The sequence below is a fragment of the Musca autumnalis genome, unplaced genomic scaffold (genome assembly GCF_047663935.1).
Source record: "Musca autumnalis isolate F117 unplaced genomic scaffold, ASM4766393v1 scaffold_5, whole genome shotgun sequence".
Taxonomy (NCBI): Eukaryota; Metazoa; Arthropoda; class Insecta; order Diptera; family Muscidae; genus Musca; species Musca autumnalis.
The window spans coordinates 161,645,270-161,667,049 of NW_027412088.1; the positions used below are offsets into that span (position 1 = coordinate 161,645,270).

Genomic DNA, 21,780 nt, shown 5'->3' on the forward strand with positions numbered 1-21,780 from the left:
GCTTATATGTAAAATAAGGCATGTAAAATGCTAATCCAGAAAACCAGCAAAGCTTTCAAGCAGTAACAAGAAGATGTCGACAGCAATCAAATATAAAATTAAATATTAATTATTTTGGTTCAGTTCGCCCTAAGTCATTTGATATAAAAACCAGATATGTGAAAACTTCAGTATCTCCCCAAAATAAATGTTTACCAGTGAAAATCTTTTGCCTAGGGGTAGTGGTGTAGCGTATCACATAGTCGGCCCCGTCCCGATTATAGCCGTTGCACACTTTGTAAAAATAATTAAATGTGCCGTTTGAAAATGAAACATACTAATTATTTAAAAAAAAACTTTTGTTGACCTTGAAATTTATTTCGACTTGTTTACACAAACAAACAATAACGGCAAATGTTATAAATATCATGCCAGTTGTGGCAATAGATTCATTTGAAATTATGACTCAAATACGACCACTGACACCAGAATTGCAAAAAATTGCCGTAGAAGAATTAGGTGAAGTACCCGCTAGAATACCTGAAGATTTGTTGGCATTAAAGACATGGATAAAACAACAACCACACTTGAGAGCTCGCAACGATGATCAATTTCTAATACAATTTCTAAGAGGTTGTAAATATAGCCTGGAAAAGGCAAAAACGAAAATTGATTTATATTTTTCCCTAAAGACAAAATATCCTAATATGTTTGCTGCCACCGATGTGGATGATCCAAAATTTAAAGAAATCTATGATTTGGGGTAAGTTTTTAATACATATTGCACACATTCATACGTACTAGTTTCTAACAAATTAAGTAACTGTATTATATATAGATGCTACATACTACTGCCTATACCCTTACATGAAACTGGTCCACGAATTGTATTCTTTCAATTTAACTACAATCCTGATCTGATATCCGTAGAAGATCTGTACTATGGTACAAATGCAGTATTTGAACTGGCCATACTCAATGATCCACATGCTGGTATTCATGGTTTTGTTTATATTTTTGATTTTGCAAAAATGACAGCGCGCCATTTCCTTCAATTCACACCAACTATTTGCAAGAAAGTCGTAACATTTTTGGAAAAATCATTACCATTTCGTGTAAGAGGAGTTTACTTCATCAATGTCCCGGCGATGGCTCAACAACTATTGAAATTCATAATTTCTTTGTGTTCCGAGAAGATACAGAAGAAGGTAAGAATTGTCTTTATGGTTTAATGTATTTTATAAAAAGTAATTTTTAAATTTTCAAACATTTTCAGATGCATGTTCTGGGATATGATATCAAAGAATTGACGCAATATGTCCCCCTAAAATATTTACCCAAAGATGTTGGTGGTGAAAATGGTTTTTGCAGTGAAATAACAAAAGAATATGGCAAGATTATTGAGCAATATCGAGATTATTTCAAAGAAAATGCCCAATATGGAACTGATGAAAGCTTGCGGACGGGAAAAAGTTTTGATTTAGATGGTCTCTATGGTGTGGGAGGATCTTTTCGCCAAATAATTGTAGACTAAGAATATGAACATTTTAAAGAAGGTAGCTAATAAAAGTTGTTAAGGAGATTCGGAGCTATGGCGTATGGCTACAGAGCGTGTATACTTTGTCATAATCATAATCATGTGTAAATTCAAATCCGTTTCAGAAAATTTCGTATCGGTTTAGCAATTACATCCGCCCGGCGGATGGGTCTATATCGACCCAATCCTTAATGGACTTGCCACACAAAAGTTAAAAAATGGATTAAATACAGATAAAAGGCTATTCGAGAATTGTTTTGATCTTTTTGATGTAGTCCCAAATACAATCCAGTAAGGAAAGCATTAAAATCGGTCGGAGCCGACTATATGATACCTTACACCACCACGATTTCAATATAATATGGCGACATTTTTTCTAGACCAAATTGCGTTACATTTTCCAAATTTCTTCAAATTATCTGTATAATTTTGGGCTTGGTACTTCACTCTTAGTTCAAATTCGAAGATGGGCCATATCGGTCCCCTCTTTCGGGTACCTCCACACAAAAATTCAAACTTTTTCTCTAAAATGGTGTGTTAGTTAGGCCAAAAATTTGCACGATTTGTTTCAGGAATCTATTTTAAAAGGCTTTAATCTTCCTAAGAAAGCCCTGTATTGTACTAAAGGTACTACAACAATGCAAAATGACAGATTTTACACAGCTATTGAAAATGTTGAGCTTCGTTTTTGTTGATATGTTGTTTGCTCTCCAGATTTTGTGTAGATAGTGGAAAGCTGTCCGGGCAATGTTGATTCTGTCGGTAATATCGGCATCTGAACCTTTGTCTTTGCAGATTGTGCTTCTTAGTTAAGAGAAGCGGTCGACATCTTTGATGAGCTGCAAATGGAGCGATAACTGAGCTGTGTTATTAGAACCGATCCGCATTTGTTTGGTTTTCTTCGCACTTATCTTCAGGCCAACATAATTCGCAATAGTTGACAGTCGCTCTAACTTTTGTGCGATATCGGAGAAGCGATGTGCAAAATGGCAGATGTCGTCGGCGTAGTCGACGTCATAAAGAAAGTCGTTTACGGACCAGCGTATTCCGGTGGAGCCTCGGTGTTGGTTTGTTGGAGTACACAATCCAGTAGTAGGAGAAACAGTGTGGGAGAAAGGACACATCCTTGAGTGTAGTTCGAAGGGTAGGTTTTCTTCGCCTTTAAAACGTACTCTGGATTTCGCATCTGTATGTAATTTGCGAATGAGGCTTATAATTTCATGTGGGATTCCCTTGGAGCTCAGTGCATCCCACAGTGCTGGTATGGATACTGTGTGGAAAGCTCGCTCAAAGTTCACAAACAGAAGGTATAAACTGCTGTTAAATTCGATAGACTGCTCGATGATTATGCGTACTGTGTTGATGTGGTCAGAAGAAGATCTCCCTGATCTGAAGCCTGCTTGCTCTTTCCTTATTATGTTATCCAAGGCAGAGGAAATGCGTTGTAGAATTATCGACGCAGGAATTTTATTGACAGCATTTAATAAGGTGATGCCTTTCCAATTACTGCACAGTCTCAGATATCCCTTTTTTGGCATTATTACGACTACTCCCTCCTTCCAGCAACTTGGAATAGTCTCATGATCCCAGACACCTTTAATAATCGGCGTGAATACAACCTTCAAAAAACGGAAAATCTGGAGGTACTTTCATATTGGGAATATACTAAAATATAGACCTATATTGATAAATTTCTTCGTAGAGCTTTTCTACGTATTGAAAATCCAAAATACCAAGTTACAGTTACTACAGTAGACTAATCCTTTAAAAGACTTATCGGTGTCCTACCGCTCGATGTGAGGTCTTTAAAGGATTAGTGTACTGTACCTTTCAATCGGAGAACCTCTAATACCAAATTTCAGCCATTTCGTTAAGAAATTGTGGCTAAAACTTACCAAATACCGAAAATCGGGGGTACCATTCCATGGGGGCTATATCAAAACGTGCATCTATAGTGATATATTTCTAGGGGAACGTTTTGTATCTCCAAAGAAAACCCAATAGCCAAAAGTCTTTCAAAATACCGAAAATCGGAGTTATCGTTCTATGGGGGCTATATCAACACGTGAACCTATACTGACAGATTTCTTGGGGAAACTTTTGTAGGTACAAAGAAGACTAAATATCTAATTTCAGCTACTTTGGTATTATTATGTGGCGCATACCTTTGAAATACCGAAAATCGAAGGTAATGGGGGGTATATCAAAAGTTAAATCTATAGAGAAAGATTTAGGGGGAAAGTTTTGTACTCCCAAAGAACTCTAAATACGAAATCTCAACCACTTTGGTATGATTATGTGGCTAAAACCCTCAAAACACCGAAAATCGGGAGACACCGTTCTATGGTCGGTATACCAAAACGTGGACCTTTAGAAACAGATTTCTTGGGGAAGGTTTTGTACACACAAAGAAGACAAAGTACCAAATTTAAGATCCTTTGGTATGTTTATGTGGCTTAAATATTCAAAATACCGAAGATCGGGAGATACACTTCTATGGGAGCTATATCAATACGTTTATCTATGGTAACAAATTTCTGGGTAAAAGTTTCATACTTCCAAAGAAGATTAAATTCAAAACCTTTGCCTCAAAATGTTAGCCAAAGTGGTCTAAATACCAAAGTCCAAAAAATTGGAATAAGTATCAAATTTCAGCCATTTTGGAAGGATGATGTGGCGGAAAGCTTCGAAATACCGAAAATCAGGAGGTAACGTTCTATATCAAAACATGGACTGATATATAGATTTTCAATATTAAACATCTTAGGAGTAATATAAACTTTTGTACCAAATTATAAAGCTCTATCTTGAATAATGCGAGCTGTATCTTGATTTCAACAGACGGACTGAAGAACAGACAACCATGGTTATATCGAAAATTTCGATGTGTTACAAGCAGAATGATAAAGTTAATTTTACCCTCCATATTATAGTGGAGGGTATAAAATGACAGATGAGCACGATAGTTTACGAATTATATATTCGGTTTGTCCGAAACTTTGCAAATCGTAATATTTCTTCCAAACCTACATCTTGCTCCAAGGTTTGTATTGAACAAATCATTTGTGTACATCCCATACAATTTAAAATAGTTTACATTAAATGCAATAATGGACTGCCAGAGGATCGGTATGAAATTTTTGCAGAAGGTAATACTTGTGGTCCTGATTACAATGACGCAATTTTTTATTTTGTGTCAAGTCAATACTTCCTCAGGCAATGAATGTCCTAAAAGCTCTTGAAACCCTGCCGACACAAATAAAAATGACTGATGAGCACGGTACGAATTGTAAATCCGTTGCGGCCGAAACTATGAAAACCCCCTAGGAGTTCATAGAAGTTATATATCAGACTAATCGTCATCGCCTGAGTGTATTCTAAAGGCTGTTCGGGAGTTGGTTTGAAATGTTTTTCGAAGAAAGTCCATGTGGTCCCGATTACAACGGCATAATATTTTCTCAAAAAAATCCTAAAATTACCATTTTATTAATTGATGTTCACCGTAGGATTCATTAGAATTATGTCAGGAAGCATGGACTTAAACCGAAAGTACCTTACAACAATTGTTCCTCAAACATCCTAAACGGGACAAGGGAGACTTCTATCATATCAATGAGTGCACCCCGATTCATATTAGCTCAATGATATGGGATCTACTGTTTATCGCCGAGTCCGAACGGCGTGTCTTAAGACACCACTTGTAGAGAAGTATTACATGGCTGAAATACTCAGGAAATGTCGCAAAGATTACTGAGAGTTATTTTGAAAATTTGATGTTGACTGGCGGAGGAATCGGATTGCATTGCACCACGGTGGCACCAAAAAATACCATACATTCACCAAAATTGATATGAATGATGCAGTCTGTATTGAATTTCGAAAATCCACATTAGAGATTCTTTCGCATAATAGACATAAAAGACTTGCAATATCTCCATTTTCTGACCACGCACGCCAACCTACTTTGCATCTATGTAAAAGGCATCTTTTCTTCTTCTACTGACGGTCCTTCCTTTTGGAATACTCCTACTAGAAGTGGAGATATTCACATAAGAATGAAACGTTGAATATCCGACCATCACCAAAGTCAATAGGCTACTTTCTCTCTGGGACCCCCAGCCACCTACGCCAACCTACTTTGCATCATTGTAAAAGCGGTATTTTCTAATTTTATCTTCCGGGTTTGCTTTTGGTATACCCCTTATAAAAGCGGGGATATTCGGTTTGGAATAAAACCTTGACTTTTCTTAAAAAAGTTTTTGTGCATTCCGACACTAGAATATTATCCGACCTCCGCTCGCTCTGGGTCCCCATCAACACCCAAAATATGGTGACCATCCGAACACATAGCCAGAACGACTCAGCTCGTCGAGACATTCATTTTGGTATATATAAGTATAGGTCTATGACCACTATTTCGATGCTTTACAAACTTTTTGGCCAACACCAACTTACAATACCCTCCACGGTGCTCTTAAAGCAACTTTAAATGGAAGGTGCTTACACCTAGGAAGTTTTTGCGGGTTCTGAAACTACAATGTTCATAGATGAGAAAAATTAAAAAACAAAAAAAAAATCGCCGGAGCGCTTTTTAAGTAACGATTTTGCTTGGAAACCGCAAGCCCCATCGAAATGGGACTAAAGAAAATGTTGTAGCTATGAAAATTCTCTACATGATTGGCCTTTATGATAATTTTGAGATATAGAAGTTCAAATTGGGACAATGCATTGACTGTATCGCCTCCTTATACATTGTTTTTTATGACTGCAATTTCCCAACTTAAACTTTTATATCTCGAAAATGGTACAACCTAGCAAAACATTACGAAAGACAATCTTGTAGAGAATTGTCACAGCTAAAAGATTCTCTCTAGTCCCATTTCGATAAGACTTACCGTTTCCAACCAATCGTGAAAACCTAACAAAAAAGCTAAGAATGTGACCTGACCAAAAGCTTTCCAGGTGTAAGGGGTTTTCCCTAAAGTTAGTTAAGGCTCACCATGTAGTAACTTGTTTTATAAGGTAGCGATACAGCCAATGCATTGTCCAATGTGAACTTCTATATCTCAATAACGGTAAAACCTATGAAATTATCATAAAGGTCAATCTTGTAGAGAATTGTCATAGCTACAACATTTTCTTCCGTCCTATTTCGATAGGACTTGCGGTTTCCAAGCAAAATCGGGAAAACACTAAACATGTCAACTTGAATCGCGATTTATTTAAAAAGCGCTACGGCGTTTTTTGATTTTTCTCATCTATGAACATTGTAGTTTCAGAATCCGCAGAAACTTCCTAGGTGTAAGCACCTTCCAATTAAAGTTGCTTCAAGAGCACCGTGCCTCCCCACATGGTGGTTTAGAGTATAAAAATTGTGTAAAAAATTGTTGAAGGTCTGTTCGACGATCGTTTTGAAATTTTAACGAATGTAGTTCATGTGGTCCTGATTACAATTCGATAATTTTCAAGATGATTTTCCGAAAGCTCCACTTTTATTTATTTTGTTACGTCAGCAGTCAATAGCTATGCGATTTCCAACAAAAACTGTAGCAAATCCTTATTGCTCTTCCTTTGCAATTATGTGACTAAAAGTCTACTGCACACTCTCGAAAGATAAGACTTGATAATAACAATTAAATAACACCAGGAAACAATTGCCAGTCCTTAAGTTACTGAAAACAGCTGCACTTCAATATTTCATTACTTATCCTTTATGTACAAAAATTATATATATTTTAATTTTCAAAATAACCGAGATTTAGCTTGAGGCTCAAACTAACTGTGAGACCCAATAAGACCTCTCGATTAAAAGAAACGGCAACAACAATTACTTTGTTACAAATAACGTATATTACAATTAATAAAGCGACTCAGTTTAGGTTTCTACTGCCTAAAGCTTAGATCTGCTGTAAGATGCCTGCTTATTTTCGAAACAATTAGCCTTTTGCTTCAGTTTAACAACCATGCAAAGGTTTAACACTTTCGCAGTTTCATCCTATAAACACCTTGAGCAGCAGTCACAAAATTAAGGCTGATCGTCCATCTTGCCATACAACCAAACCATGTCAGTGTGAGTGATCCTTTAAAACCCAAGGCCTCTTCCCTTCACTCATGACGAGAAGTAAGTCTTTAAATATCAATGTAATTATAAATAAATTAAGCGTGTTAAATGTATTAAAACGCCCCATATTTTGTTGTTGTTTTTTTTTTTCTTAATGTCCAAATTCAATGGCCACGCTATGCAACAAAGTTTAAATGGAGTGAACAAGTATTACATGAAAATTAACCATTAAGAGTTAACCTTTGTGAACGCAGAACGGCTGATTGCTTACCTTCTTCATTCATCGGCTACATCTTCAGTAAATTCGTTTTGCTAAAATTCCATGTAAAGATGAACAGCAAAAAGAGAACAAAAAACACCTGCAATTGAAGCCTTTTTCGCATTTTAATCGTACCTGATAATGCTTTACATTGAGCATTTTAGTGTAAAAGCTCACATGTGATGTACATACATAGGTTCGATTTTTATACGCTTCATAATTTTATTGGCGTGAAATTATCAGTTAGTGCTGATTACAACAATATGTTCCCGGTAAAGTGGGATTTTGTTGTTTAGGCTTTAAAATCGAAATAATAAGACAATGTAATATTATACATTTCATTATAACTATAATAACAAAAAATATTATCTACATCTTTAGCGTCTTATTTAGAGTAGTTTAAAAAATAATTTACTTTATCGAAATTTTAAATCTAGTTGTGGGGAAATTTTTCAAAGAGAAAATGTGCATGCAACACAATATGGAATGTGAATTTATTTGATTGTCTGCTTTTCGAGGTTTTTAACAGTTTTCGTCCATTACAGTCGAAGATTTTATGTCTTAGAAAAACACATCATTTGGCTTTAATGAATTATTAAATAGTTTAATTATCACCAAATAATTATTTTTTAAAGAAACCCGAACTTTTCATACCCTCCACCATAAAATATTCTGAACTAAAATGGAATAATTAGATTTCATTCCTGTCCCCAACTTTAACTGGGTACGTTAAAATGTCAGATAATGTACATAAAATGCTTCATTCGGGAGGCCCTTTTTATGGTGCCTATAGGCATATATATCTAATATCTATAGGATATATATGGTAATATTCCAAAAAGTTTTACAATCGTTGAAGTTGAGGTTCACCATTTAATAAGTCGCGAACTGTTAATATATTTTATAATATATATTATAAATTTATATTAATTGAAGTGTTTTAGCCACGATCTCATAATATGGACCATAACAAATAATTTTCGTTGAAGCTGCGTTGGTGGTAATATAAAAAAATGGGAAAAATGTGTTGAAGTAAACAAGTTTTTTTGTGTTCTTTCTTGATTTCTGGCCAAACCACGCAAAATTCGAACCTGTGCTCAAAGAAAGAACTAAACAATACCCCTTGGGCAACATGGTTCTAGTGTATGACTTTTCGATATATACACAGCATCCCCCTAAAATCGATGCTGACATTTTGAAGTTTTGATTTCAGTGTTTTTCGAATTTTTCTTATAATTAGAGGGTGCAACTAGATAATAATCTAAAACTAGTTATAGGATTGTAGAACTCACGATTCCACGTCGTTCAATGTATATCTAATGAGTGTGCTCCGTACAGCTTTCTAGTAATAGGAGTCCAAAGGCGAAAATTTGGTGCGTAAATTTTCTGAAAAAACCTATTTTTTGGCTTTACAATTTACAACTGTCATACAGGTACCCCTGAACCCCGCGTGATTTTAGTTTTTTACGTGCCGGATCTAATAAGCCCGTCCGCGTTCGAATCCATCCACTAAAACGCCGTATATAGATACCTTGAACGAAGGAAATTCTGCAAAAATATATTTTGACACTACAACCTTCAAATGTCAAATTACTGCTAGTTCGGTTTAATATTGTAGCTAAAATCATCAAATTACTGAAAATCGGGAGGTACCGTTATATGGGGGCTTTATCCATACATGGACTTTTCTTGACTATTTTTGGTGGAGTGGTGTGGTGACCACTAAGAACTTCAAATGTCAAATGTTCAAATTACAGCTAATTCGGTTAAAACTTGTAGGTAAAATTCTCAAAATACCGAAAATCGGGAGGCACCGTTATATGTAGGGCTATACCAAAACATGGACCTATGTTCATATTTTTTCGAATATAAGTTTTTTGGTCACTAAGAACCCTAAATATCAAATTATAGCTAATTCGGTCTAGAAATGTGACTTAAAACGTCACAATACCTGAACCCTAAATATCAAATTATAGGTAATTCGGTCTAGAAATGTGACTTAAAACGTCATAATACCTGAGATCGGGCGGTAACGTTATATGGGGGCTATTCCAAAACATACTCGTATACCTATGTCCACTAGTTTTGTTATATATGTTTATTGACACTTAAAAACCCTAAATGTCAAATTATAGCTACATCGTTCTTAAAATGTAGCTAAAAACGTCAAAATACCGTAAATCGGGGGGTACCGTTATATGGGGGCTATACCAAAACGTGGACCTATGTCCACAAGTTTTGTTATATAAGTTTATTGACACTTAAGAACCCTAAATGTCAAATTATAGCTAAATCGGTATGAAAATGTAGCTAAAAACGTAAAAATACCGTGAATCGGGGGTACCGTTATATAGGGGCTATACCAAAACGTGGACCGATATAGCCCATCATCGAACTTGACCTGCCTGCAAACAAAAGACGCATTTTCCCAAAATTTCAGCGTCCTATCTCCATTTTGTGGATGATTACCACAGACGGACGGACATGCACAGATCAACTAAGAATTTTACCCTGATCAAGAATAAATATACTTTATACGGTCGCAAATGTCAATTTATAGCTAAATCGGTCTGAAAATGTAGCTTAAAACGTCAAAATACCGTAAATCGGGGGTACCGTTATATGGGGGCTATACCAAAACGTGGACCTATGTCCACAAGTTTTGTTATATAAGTTTATTGACACTTAAGAACCCTAAATGTCAAATTATAGCTAAATCGGTATGAAAATGTAGCTAAAAACGTAAAAATACCGTGAATCGGGGGGTACCGTTATATGGGGGCTATACCAAAACGTGGACCGATATAGCCCATCATCGAACTTGACCTGCCTGCAAACAAAAGACGCATTTTCCCAAAAATTCAGCGTCCTATCTCCATTTTGTGGATGATTACCACAGACGGACGGACGGACGGACATGCACAGATCGACTCAGAATTTTACCCTGATAAAGAATCAATGCGTCACAAACGGAAAAACAAACTTAATATACCCTCCATACTATGGTGGAGGGTATAAAAAATGGGATGTATTACCGACTATTGTGACATCTCCGTTATTTGGTCACCTACGCCAACCTGCTTTACATCATTGGTCCCCAACCAAAATTGTGTTATTCGTCATTATTATTAAAATCGCATAAATGAAAAGTTGGGTTCTAGTAGCGTCTATTGCGATATCTTCGTTGTTTGACCACCAGGTTGTCGTAGGTTGTAAAGGTGATATTTTCTACTTTCCTTGCAGGTTTTGCTTTCGATATACCTCTTACAGAAGAGAGATATTCGCTTTGAAATAAAACGTTGGCCTTTTCTCCAAATAACTTTTTTCACATTCCGACCCCTGAATAATATCCGACCATTACCAAAATCAATAGGTTTTTTTCTCTGCGCGACCCCATTAACACCCAAAATTTCTTGACGACCAACCAAAGCTGTGATATTCGTCATTATTATTATGCTAAATTGAAGCTAATTTGGTCTGAAATTGTGGTTAAAACGTCAAATTACCTGATATCAGGCGGTACCGTTATATTGGGGCTATACCAAAACTTAGACCTATATCCGTAATTATTTGTAGATATGTGTTCTGACCTCCAGGAACACTATATAGCAAATTATAACTATCTCTGTCTGAAAATGTGGTTTAAAACGTCAAATTACCTGAAATCGCGCGGTACCGTTATATGGGGGCTATACCAAAAAGTGGATCGATATAGCCCATCTTCGAACTTGACCTGCCAATGTAAAAAAGACACTCCGGTGCAAAATTTTTTCTCGATTATTGCGGACGCTACAGTTATTACAACAGACGGACATGGATGGATCGTCTTAGAATTTTATCCTGATCAAGAATATATATACTTAATAGGGTCACAAATGATTAGTTCGATGTGTTACAAACGGAATGACAAACTTAATATACCCTCCATACTATGGTGGAGGGTATAAAAATAAATAAAAACTTCAAAGTACCTGAAAACGGGCGGTATTTTTATATGGGGGCTATACCAAAACGTGGACGTGGAATTTTTGATAAAATGTTTTTTGACCTACAGAGACCCTAAATGCCAAATTGTATCTAATCCGGTCTGAAAATGTAGCGAAAAACACCAAAATACCTCAAATCGGGAGGAACCGTTATATGAGGGCTATACCAAAACTTGGACCTATATCTATATTTTTTTGTAGATATGTTTTTTGACCTCCATGTATCCTGAATGCCAAATTATATCTAATTCGGTCTGCAAATGTGGCGTAAAAACTCAAAATACCTCAAATCGGGAGGAACCGTTATATGGGGGCTATATCAAAAATTGGACCTATTTACATACTTTTTGTAGATATGTTTCTTGGCCTCCAGGAACCCTAAATGCAAATTATAGCTAATTCGGTCTGCAAATGTGGCAAAAAAACGTGAAAATATCTCAAATCATGTGGTACCGTTATATGGGGGCTACACCAAAAACTTGGACCTATATACATAATTTTTTGTAGATATATTGTTTGGCCTCCAGGAACCATAAATGCCAAATTATAGCTAATTCGCTATGCAAATGTGGCGAAAAACGTGAAAATGCCTCAAATCGGGAGGTACCGTTATATGGGGGCTATACTAAAACTTGGACCTATATACATACTTTTTTGTAGATATGTTTCTTGGCCTCTAGGAACCCTAAGTGCCAAATTATAGCTAATTCGGTCTGCGAAGAACGTCAAAATACCTTAAATCCTGAGGTACCGTTATATGGGGGCTATACCAAAGAGTGGACCGATATAGCCCATCTTCGAACTTAACCTGCCTATGGAAAAAAGACCCTCGGGTGCAAAAAAAAAATGCGGACGCTAGAGTGATTACAACAGACGGACAGACGGACATGGCAAGATCATCTTAGAATTTTATCCTGATCAAGAATATATATACTTTCTAGGGTCGCAAATGATTAGTTCGATGTGTTACAAACGGAATGACAAACTTAATATACCCTCCATACTATGGTGGAGGGTATAAAAACACCCAAAATCCAATCGCGGTGCCAGAACCTTCGGAATGGCTGTCTGAAGCCCACAATAACCCTCGACAGATGTGGTTCAAAATTTGGCACTAGTTATATTTTGTCCAATCTCTTATTAAGTTCGAATTTGAACAATATCGGTCCAATCTCATTCTCCAGCTTCTTCTGGAAAGATCTGAAAGTTACGTCCATTGAAAAATCTATGTATGATCTCAAGCCCTTTACCAAGAGATAAGAGAAGCCCATACAGTGGATCTCGGATTTGGTGCATGCGGGAAACTCTGTGGAGACCAACAACTCTCTAGGAGTTCTTTAGGTAATCCCAAAGGGGCTTTGGTCGACACAAGGTATCGCTGATCCCGTGAAATGGTACCCCATGGTTACAGCAGTTAATGCGTCTCCTTTCGTTAGTACCCATGTCAAAGTAAAATTTGTTCTTTTCGGAAGTGTTTTCTACAAATAAATGGATGCTTCTGTTGCTGGGGTAAGTAATTTTGGGCTATGAATTTGTGAGAGACATACATTGCATATGCAAGCTACAAGGTTTTTGGCTCGTCTATAAAAACTTGAGCCTTCAGCTCTATGTAAAGTATCCATGCAATTTTTCTATAAAGACTACCTTCAGATCGACTATAAAGACTCTCTTCAGTTAGTCTATTAAGACGGCTTTTAGCTATTCTATAAAAGCTTCTTTCACCTCGTCTATAAAAACTACCTTCAGCTAATCTATAGGGACTGCCGTAAGCTCATCTTTAAGGGATGCCTACTGCTCGTCTGTGAAGGCATCTTCAGTTTGTATGTATGTAAAGGCACATTGACCACGTCCGTAAAGACTCCCTTCAACTCATCTAATAAGACAATTTGCAGTTCTTTTAAAAAGTCTACCTACAGTTCGTCTATAATTACTACCTTTAGTTTGTTAATACAGACTCCCTTTGTTATAGATACATGGGGGGTGCCCAATAACGGTTACGACACGGTGGCTTCAACGGGCTACTCGTTTGAATTTGTGTTGATCCTTTCCACCCGTTCGTCTGTAAAGACTCACAGAGTCTCCCTTCAGCTCGTATACAAAGAGTGTCATCAGCTTGTCAAAAGACTGCCTTCAGGTCGCCTACAAATACTGCTTTCGATTATAAAGACTCCCTTCAGCCCCTCTTTAACGACTTCCTTCAGCAAGTCTATAAAATATCCTTTCAGCTCGCTTATAAAGACCGTCTTCAGTTCGCCTATATAAACTGTCTTATTGTCTCCTGTAACCTCCCTTCAGCTTCTCTTTACATCGGTAAGGTTAAGTTAAGTCAATTTGAGGCATGTGGTGTGTGCATTTTTAATTGGTTCACTTTGAATACGTAATGGGCATTGCAGCTGTGGATTAGAAATTAATATTATTCTTTTGCAACTAGAACTGCGATATTCATCTGTCCTTTTATTCAAAAATGTATGTATGTTTTATTTTGAGAGTTATACAGCTGGTCAAAATACAATAAAAACACAACAAAATAAAAATTAATATTTTGCATAATTTTCACAAAGAAAAATAAACCTTGGACAATAAGTAGCTCGCTTACAACCTCTTACAGCAGCTACAATTGATATAATCCTAGGCAATATTTTTTAATCCCGTAGAAGATGATGACTTAAGCCTCAATGGTTGTCATAAATTATTGAGCTAATAATTCCATGTGTGTTGTTTTATGGAAGAACATTTTGGTATGAAATTCAATCGAGCAAGGAATTTTTTTACACACATAACATTTAATTTATAAGTAGCACCCCATAGACCACATCTATGGGTTACATATGTATGTATGTCGGTATGTTTAGGTCATAATAGTCTAATTGTTGTTCACAACAAGAAAAAAACTTACTCTCATTGGGAGATGGCATTGGCGGCAAGCCTTTGTGTGATGTTAGGGGTCATGTGAAGAACAATTTTGTTTTTAACATTCCATATGTGATGGAATGCTCATACAAGTAAGGGGAGTTACATTGTTCTTAATTGTGTTGAGCTGCTTAAGTTCAGCAGATGTGATCCATTGCCTTTTTGTTAGACAAGTAAAACATTTGCGCATGCCCAATTTAAATTTAACACGCCTAAATGAATCTTAACAAATTTGTGTGTGGATTTTGATGCTCACTTGCCTAAGAATTTATGATGCTATGGCAGTAAAATGTGTGTGCTGGAATGTGTGAGTGTGTGTTTATAAAAGGACATTTCATTAGCACCCTTAAATTTTGTACGCTCTTCCATTGATATCCTGATTGAAAAATTTTGCTCCCTATGAAGAAGACAGTGTCTTTGCTTAGCAACGCTTTAGAATTTTCTTTACTCTCCTTAACAGGATTCAAAGTTATTTTCTAGTGTATGTCTGGTTTCCTTGTGCTCAATCATTTCCTTTGTATGTTTCTCTCTTTTCAATTCTTATCCTCTGTGTGTGTGTTTTACTTTCAATCTTGTTTAACACCAGTCCGTTGAAAATGTTGTTCGTCACATTTGATTTGCAAAATTTGCTTCGCTCTTTTCGTGTTTGTTTGTGTATTTGTTTTACGCTTAGCGCGCCATCACATCACCCATCTACCATAAGCGTAGCGGAATAGTTAATTGTTAGTGAAATATGTGTACCTAGATGTTGGTAGGGATGTATAGGGATATGTCACCATCCGTTCAAAAATTCTTCATCCTTGAATGTGTAACAAATTGTGTCCTTTGATTTTCAATATTTTTAATTGTTTATGATTTGTGGCATAAAGGTAGCTGATTTTAACCAAATTATTTAAGGTGTCCAGGTGGATGGATGATGATGGTGGCTTAACGGGAGCAGCATGTGTTGTGGGTTGTTCGTTGTGGTTTTATAACTTTAACTGTTTCTTGACCGCTATCATGACGAATAACAAGAAGAATAGATGGTGCGGGACAGATGTTTATTGCAGATACTGTCGAAGATGATATGGAACGAATCAATCCATAATTTTTTAATTTTTTGGTTAGATTTAAACCGTAACTTCATACTAGTTGCTTAAAGATGGTCTAAGTTCCGTTACTCCTAACAAGGAGGGAATTGAAATGGACATTTATCACAGCTTTAATTTAATTAGAGATGCTAATTGATGTTCATAGTGACAGGTACAAATTGCATGGGTCGGAACAAAATCAATGAGGAATATACTTCCGGAGTAATTAAGCCTTTCGTTGACAAATAATTGTGAGTCTTTGTAGAAGACCAAAAGGGCGTAAAAAGAACGGATTTATTATAGTCGGCCTAAAGGGGAAAGATAGAGGGAAAACAAGAGTTTCTATTTCCACGGCTATATGGTTAATGGATTATAGACAACCACCTATGTTACCACTAAATTAGTCGATTTATACTGTCTCTCTGGCTTAATAACATGTTAAATTTCAAACGGTGTAACCTATTTGTTTATCCTTTGTACAGTTAAATAGTTTTTCCAACTTTAGTTCTAGGTCTAAGTTGGAAAATGTAGGCCGAACCAATTTTCAATGGGCCTTTCTTTTTCAATTCTTAAATAGTCTATATATGGTGGCATTTTGACTAAACTCGAACATATGGCAAAAAGCCCTGGAAATACATAAATTATCAAGCAAAAAAATCTTAAATTGGGCACCCTTGTATGAGGGATATACCAAAACGTGGACCTATACTATCTGGTTTTTGCAAGATATGTTTTGTACCCGTAAAAATATTTTGTACTTTTAGCGAAGACTAAATACCAAATTTTAGTAATTCCAGTTGAATAAAGCAGTTAAAACTTTCAAAATACCGTTATATGTGGGCGCTATGTAAAGATTTGGGCCAGTATCAAAAAATTTCTGGTGGAAAGTTTCATGTACGCAACGAAGACCAAACGAAATTTCAGCCATTGCGGTGGGATATTGGAGCCAAAATCATCCAAATACCTACAAGTGGGAGGGACCGTTCTATGGAACAGTACCAAAAAATTGCAGGTGGAAAGTTTTATACCACCAACGAAAACTGTATACCAAATTTCAGTATTTTGGTGGGATATTTAGGACACAACCTTCAAAATACCGAAAATCGGGAGGTACCGTTCTATGGGGGCTATATAAAAGCGTGGACCTGTACCGACAGGTTTCGTACCACCATCGAAGACTAAATACGTAATTTCAGCCATTTCGGTGGCATATTGAGGCCACAACCTCCGAAAATCGGGAGGTATCGTTCTATGGGGGCTATATGAGGGCTTTGGCATATTCCGACAAATTTCAGGTGGAAAGTTTTATTGCGGTGTGATAATGAGGCTAAAACCTTCAAAATACCAAAAATCGGGAGTTAGCGTTCTATGGGGACATTATCAAAACGTGTGTTATTTTCAATACCTAGTAATAACAGAAACGTCTATACCAAATTACAAAGTTCACCTTAAAAATTGCGAGTTGTATCTCGATTTCAACTCAAACGTAGACGGACAAACGGACATTGTTATATCGACTTAGAATTTCATACTGATAAAGATTATATGTATATACTTTATAGACTCTCCGATGAAAAATTCGATGTGTTACAAATGGAATGACAAATTTAATTATACCCTCTCTATTGTGGTGGAGGTTAAAACAAGTAAAAAAGTATAAGTCGGCTTTGCCGACAGAGATATACCCTCAGTCTATGTGAATTGAAAATTGCATGTACGGACAGATCGAATGTATTAAGGGTCTTTTCAGAATTTTATGATTTGTTTTGGACATTTGAACTTGCCGATAAAAATGTGGATTAGGATTAAAGTTCAAAACTGTTGCGGAGGAAATGGACCAACATAGTCCATTTTAGAAGTGGATCTTATTTTAGAGTCATATCTTTTTTATAGATATTGCGTCCACTATCAGACCCTAAACTGCACAAAGACACAAATGTTGATCTTTTGTAGGGGAGGTACCCTAAGGAGAAGATCGATATCGGCCATTTTAGAAGTTAAACTAAATTTGAACAAAATAATAGGAGATCCAAAGTTTGGATCAAATTTGTTGTCATGTTTAACAGATACCGTGCATACCATTTTAGTGACATTTTTTAAATATTGCGGGGAAGTACCGGAAGTTGCTGCCCATCTTCGAAGTGAAACTATGTTTGGACAAAACATAACGAAGTCCACATTTTGGACCAAATCGGGTGATCAGTTCGAGATTTATCGTGTTGTCCAGCAGTACATATGGTGCCATATGGGTTTTTTACTCCTTTCGGACTGTTTCCCAAGAAGTATGGACTTGACCCTGAAAAAACGTCTACTGTCGTAATTGAGGCAGCGAATGAAAGTTGCTCTAACAAAAATCAAAGTAATTTGAGATCAGGTCTTAAAGTGAACTTATCCGAAATTGTGTATGTGGGAGGTACCCGAAGGAGTGGACAAATTTAATTTATATTCAAACCTGACCTATATCTGGTAGATATATTAGGATGTGTAAAGTATGGACCAAATCGGCCACTCCCATCAAGAGTTATAGTGCACCCAATTTTTCCGAACATTTTTGAACTTTTGTGAGGGTAGTACCTGAAAGATTGGGCTGATATCGGCAAATTTTAGACCTAATAGCCAGATCCGTTCAAGAGTTGACATGCGCTCCAAACCACTGCGCACCGTGTCGTAGGAGTTTTTTTTGTTGCAACTTTCAGGGTATTTTCTCAGGAAGTATGGACTTCCCTTTATGAAACTTGTACTGTCGTATAGGGGACAGTGAATACAAGTTGTTACAACAAAAATCAAAGCGATTCGAAACCAGGACCTAAACTGAACTTTTCTGAAATTTTGTGTGGTAGGTACCCGAAGGAGTGGACCGATTGAGTTCATATTGGAACCTCATCTCCTTCTGGTAGAAATTTCACGATGTACGAAGTATGGACCAAATCGGTTACTCCCTTAAAGAGTAATCGTTATCACAATTTTTTTCGAACATTTTCAAACTTTTGTGGGGGAGGTACCTGAAGGAGTGGACGGATATGTCCCATCTTCGAAATTGATGTAAGCTTCGACAAAACATTACGAAGGCCAAATCTTGGACCAAATCGGTTCATCTGTTCGAGAGTTATCGTGCGCACCAGCCAGCCAGATTGACGGACTCGACTCCAATAGTCTGGAACGGATTTCGTCAAAACATACTTGGGGTCTAAAACCATTATTTCGATGAGGCACATTTAGCTCGTATGAAAGTGTATATACCCTCGTTAGCACAAAGGCTGAGGGTATAACAATGGGATGCTTTACCGACTATTGCGATATCTCCGTTGTTTGACTTTCGCCAACCTACTTTGCATCACTGTTGTAAAAGTGATATTATCTTCTTTCATTCATTAGTTTCCGGAATACTTCTACTAAAAGACGAGATATTTCTATATGAATACAACATTGAATTTTTCTTCAATTTTTCTCTTCTTCCTCCTTGGTACCGAAATCGTGAAGATTCGATCAAAATTGCAACCTGTAGCATGATTAAGTTTAGATGGACATACGAACGGACGCACACAAATAGCCAGACCGTCTCAGCTCGTCGAGAAAATCATTATGCTTACATCTTGTGTCTCGAAGTCTTGTGAGTTCCAGCCTGCAGAGTAGTCTTCCATCTTCCTTCGATTTACACCGATTTCCGGATCGTAACAAAATTGTTTAGCTTCAATTAAAAGTTCGTTATGTTGGATGCAATAATTCAATTTATTTAATTAATCAAATTTTTAGCTCAATGATTGGTTTTCTGTAGTGCGATTCTCTAACATATTTTTTGAGTTACCGACAAATATCGGTAAAATTAAAATGCTTATAATTTCTGTAATTAACGATATTTTTCGGTAAGTTAGCGACCATAAAGTTCTACCGATAGCAACAGTGTTGTAAACTCTTATTTGGACTTTTCATTCATAATTTTGCGTTTTAATTTTACGTAAACAAATGAGTAAGAGAATCGCACTACTGGTATCTAATATGGCGATCAGAGTGTTGACTATCCATGAAAATATCTTATCACGGAAATGAAGAACCTTAAAAAACTCAATCAATAATCTCATCTATTATGGTTTGTTACGCAGTTAAAGATCAATATATGGACCGATGTTGGATGTGTCGGTGAAATTCTTCGGTCCTATTCTTTATTGTACGGAAATCTAGTTGATCTTGTCCTTGTAGGAGCTACCACATCGAATACTTCAGTCATCATAGGATTTTTCTGGGAAATAGTTTTTGTTTACTCATTATTTATTATCTTAATTTTTCCGGGGTTAATTAATTACCTTATAAATCTGTCATCTCACTTTATCATGTCATGAAACCAAAAGTTCCTGATAACAATATTGAAAATACCTCAACTTTCTAGCGAAAGAATACCCTGACTAATTTCGAAAACATGACCATTTTCCAACATCATTCGAAAAACGTGAGAAACCCCTTGCCCAACTCTATCACTTTCATTGATTTCTATAAGCCTTTAATTTTATCTTCTGCCGTTTTTTTTCCTAATGCCAATTTCATGCTTTCAAGGTATTTACGATTCTCTCAGTTTTTTTGCAAACATTTCATTTTATCCCTGAAACTAAAATGATTATCATTTTCTATCTTTAGCCCTGAAATGATGGGAAGAATACATGAAAAACAAGGGCGAGAGTAAGAGACAGGGTTAAATAACCCTGTGAAATTTTTAATTTCCAACACGTTTATGTGTTGAATCACCACACATTTGCACTTTCAACACAAGATACTGGTATATATCGAATGAAGTTGATGGAAATAAATGTAGAAAATTGTAACGCTTTAATAGAGTGGAACTGATTAATAAACGTGAGAAGATGGAGAATTCTTTTGGAAGAAACAAAAAACAAAAAAAATCACAGAAAATTTCCAGATACAACACTTTTTTGCACAATCATTGTTGATGGAAGTAATTTTTGTCTTTAAACATGAGTGAGTTAATTTTAGTGTAGCTATGTGTGATGTCGCTTAACTACTATAAATTATGGACAGTAATAAGAAACGAGGGGTGTGTAGCACATTAGAGAAATTAATGATAAAATATAATGGTGTCTCAAAATAAATTCTTCAAAATTTATGATGGTAGTATGGATGATCTTGTATTAAATATCGATGATTATAGATTTTATGGCTTAAACATTATTTCAGGAAATCACTAGAATATCCTTGAGGATCCCTCCAAAAGTAAATAATTCATTAATAATAATATTGACGGCTTTTTTAAAAATTATGTTCAGCAGTATGAAACGAGCATCAAAATCACATAATACCGTGAATGTCTCTTCCGGATCATATTTGCATATATTTTAAATTGTAGGCATATAATTACATCTATTACCTACTTAACATTTATCCTTCCACAACCACCTGTTTACTCTAAGTGACCGCCAATTTCCTTCCCATACCATTTCTAATTAAATTAAAGCCGTGGTTGTGATTCCTTAATTCTGGATTAGACTATCCTAAAACTAACCATCCTAAAACCAATCACTAATTTTAATTCATTGTTGTTAGTTCTAACCTTTATTAGATTTATTAGATTGATTCGTTCCATATCATATTCACTAAATTTTCTAAGCAAAACATCTGTCACCTTCATACCATTCTTACCACATCCTTTATTGTCGTGGTCAGAAAACAATTGAAGTCATAAAGCCACAACGGAAAACCCACAACACATGCTGTTCCTGCTTCTTTAGAGAGTCGTAGCATCGTCGTTACACATGAACACCTTAAATAATTTGGTTAAAATCTACAACTTTTTTCAACCGCAAATCATAAATAAAACACAATTAAAACTGTTGAATAGATGGCAAGGACACAATTTGTTACACACCAAACGCTAAGAAGAGTAAGATTTCGAATAAAGGTAACAGATGTCTTAGGAAAAAGTTGTATATTGGACAAATTAAAACACCAAATTATTTTACAAATTATTCAGT

General features: G+C 36.1%; 1 protein-coding gene across 1 annotated transcript; it reads left to right on the forward strand.

Moving 5' to 3' along the window:
- Positions 1-440: 440 nt before the first annotated feature.
- On the forward strand, positions 441-1,752 carry LOC141406224 (alpha-tocopherol transfer protein-like). The gene is made up of 3 exons (XM_073991424.1): positions 441-742; positions 818-1,187; positions 1,256-1,752. The coding sequence occupies exons 1-3, from the start codon at positions 441-443 to the stop codon at positions 1,511-1,513; spliced, it is 930 nt and encodes a 309-aa protein (XP_073847525.1). The 3' UTR covers positions 1,514-1,752.
- Positions 1,753-21,780: the final 20,028 nt, after the last annotated feature.

Excerpts from the sequence above, each read along its gene's own strand:
- LOC141406224 (XM_073991424.1), top strand. The coding sequence starts at position 441 with ATGACTCAAATACGACCACTGACACCAGAATTGCAAAAAATTGCCGTA. Across the intron at positions 743-817 it reads AAAGAAATCTATGATTTGGG|ATGCTACATACTACTGCCTA; the intron begins GTAAGTTTTTAA and ends TATTATATATAG. Across the intron at positions 1,188-1,255 it reads CCGAGAAGATACAGAAGAAG|ATGCATGTTCTGGGATATGA; the intron begins GTAAGAATTGTC and ends AAACATTTTCAG.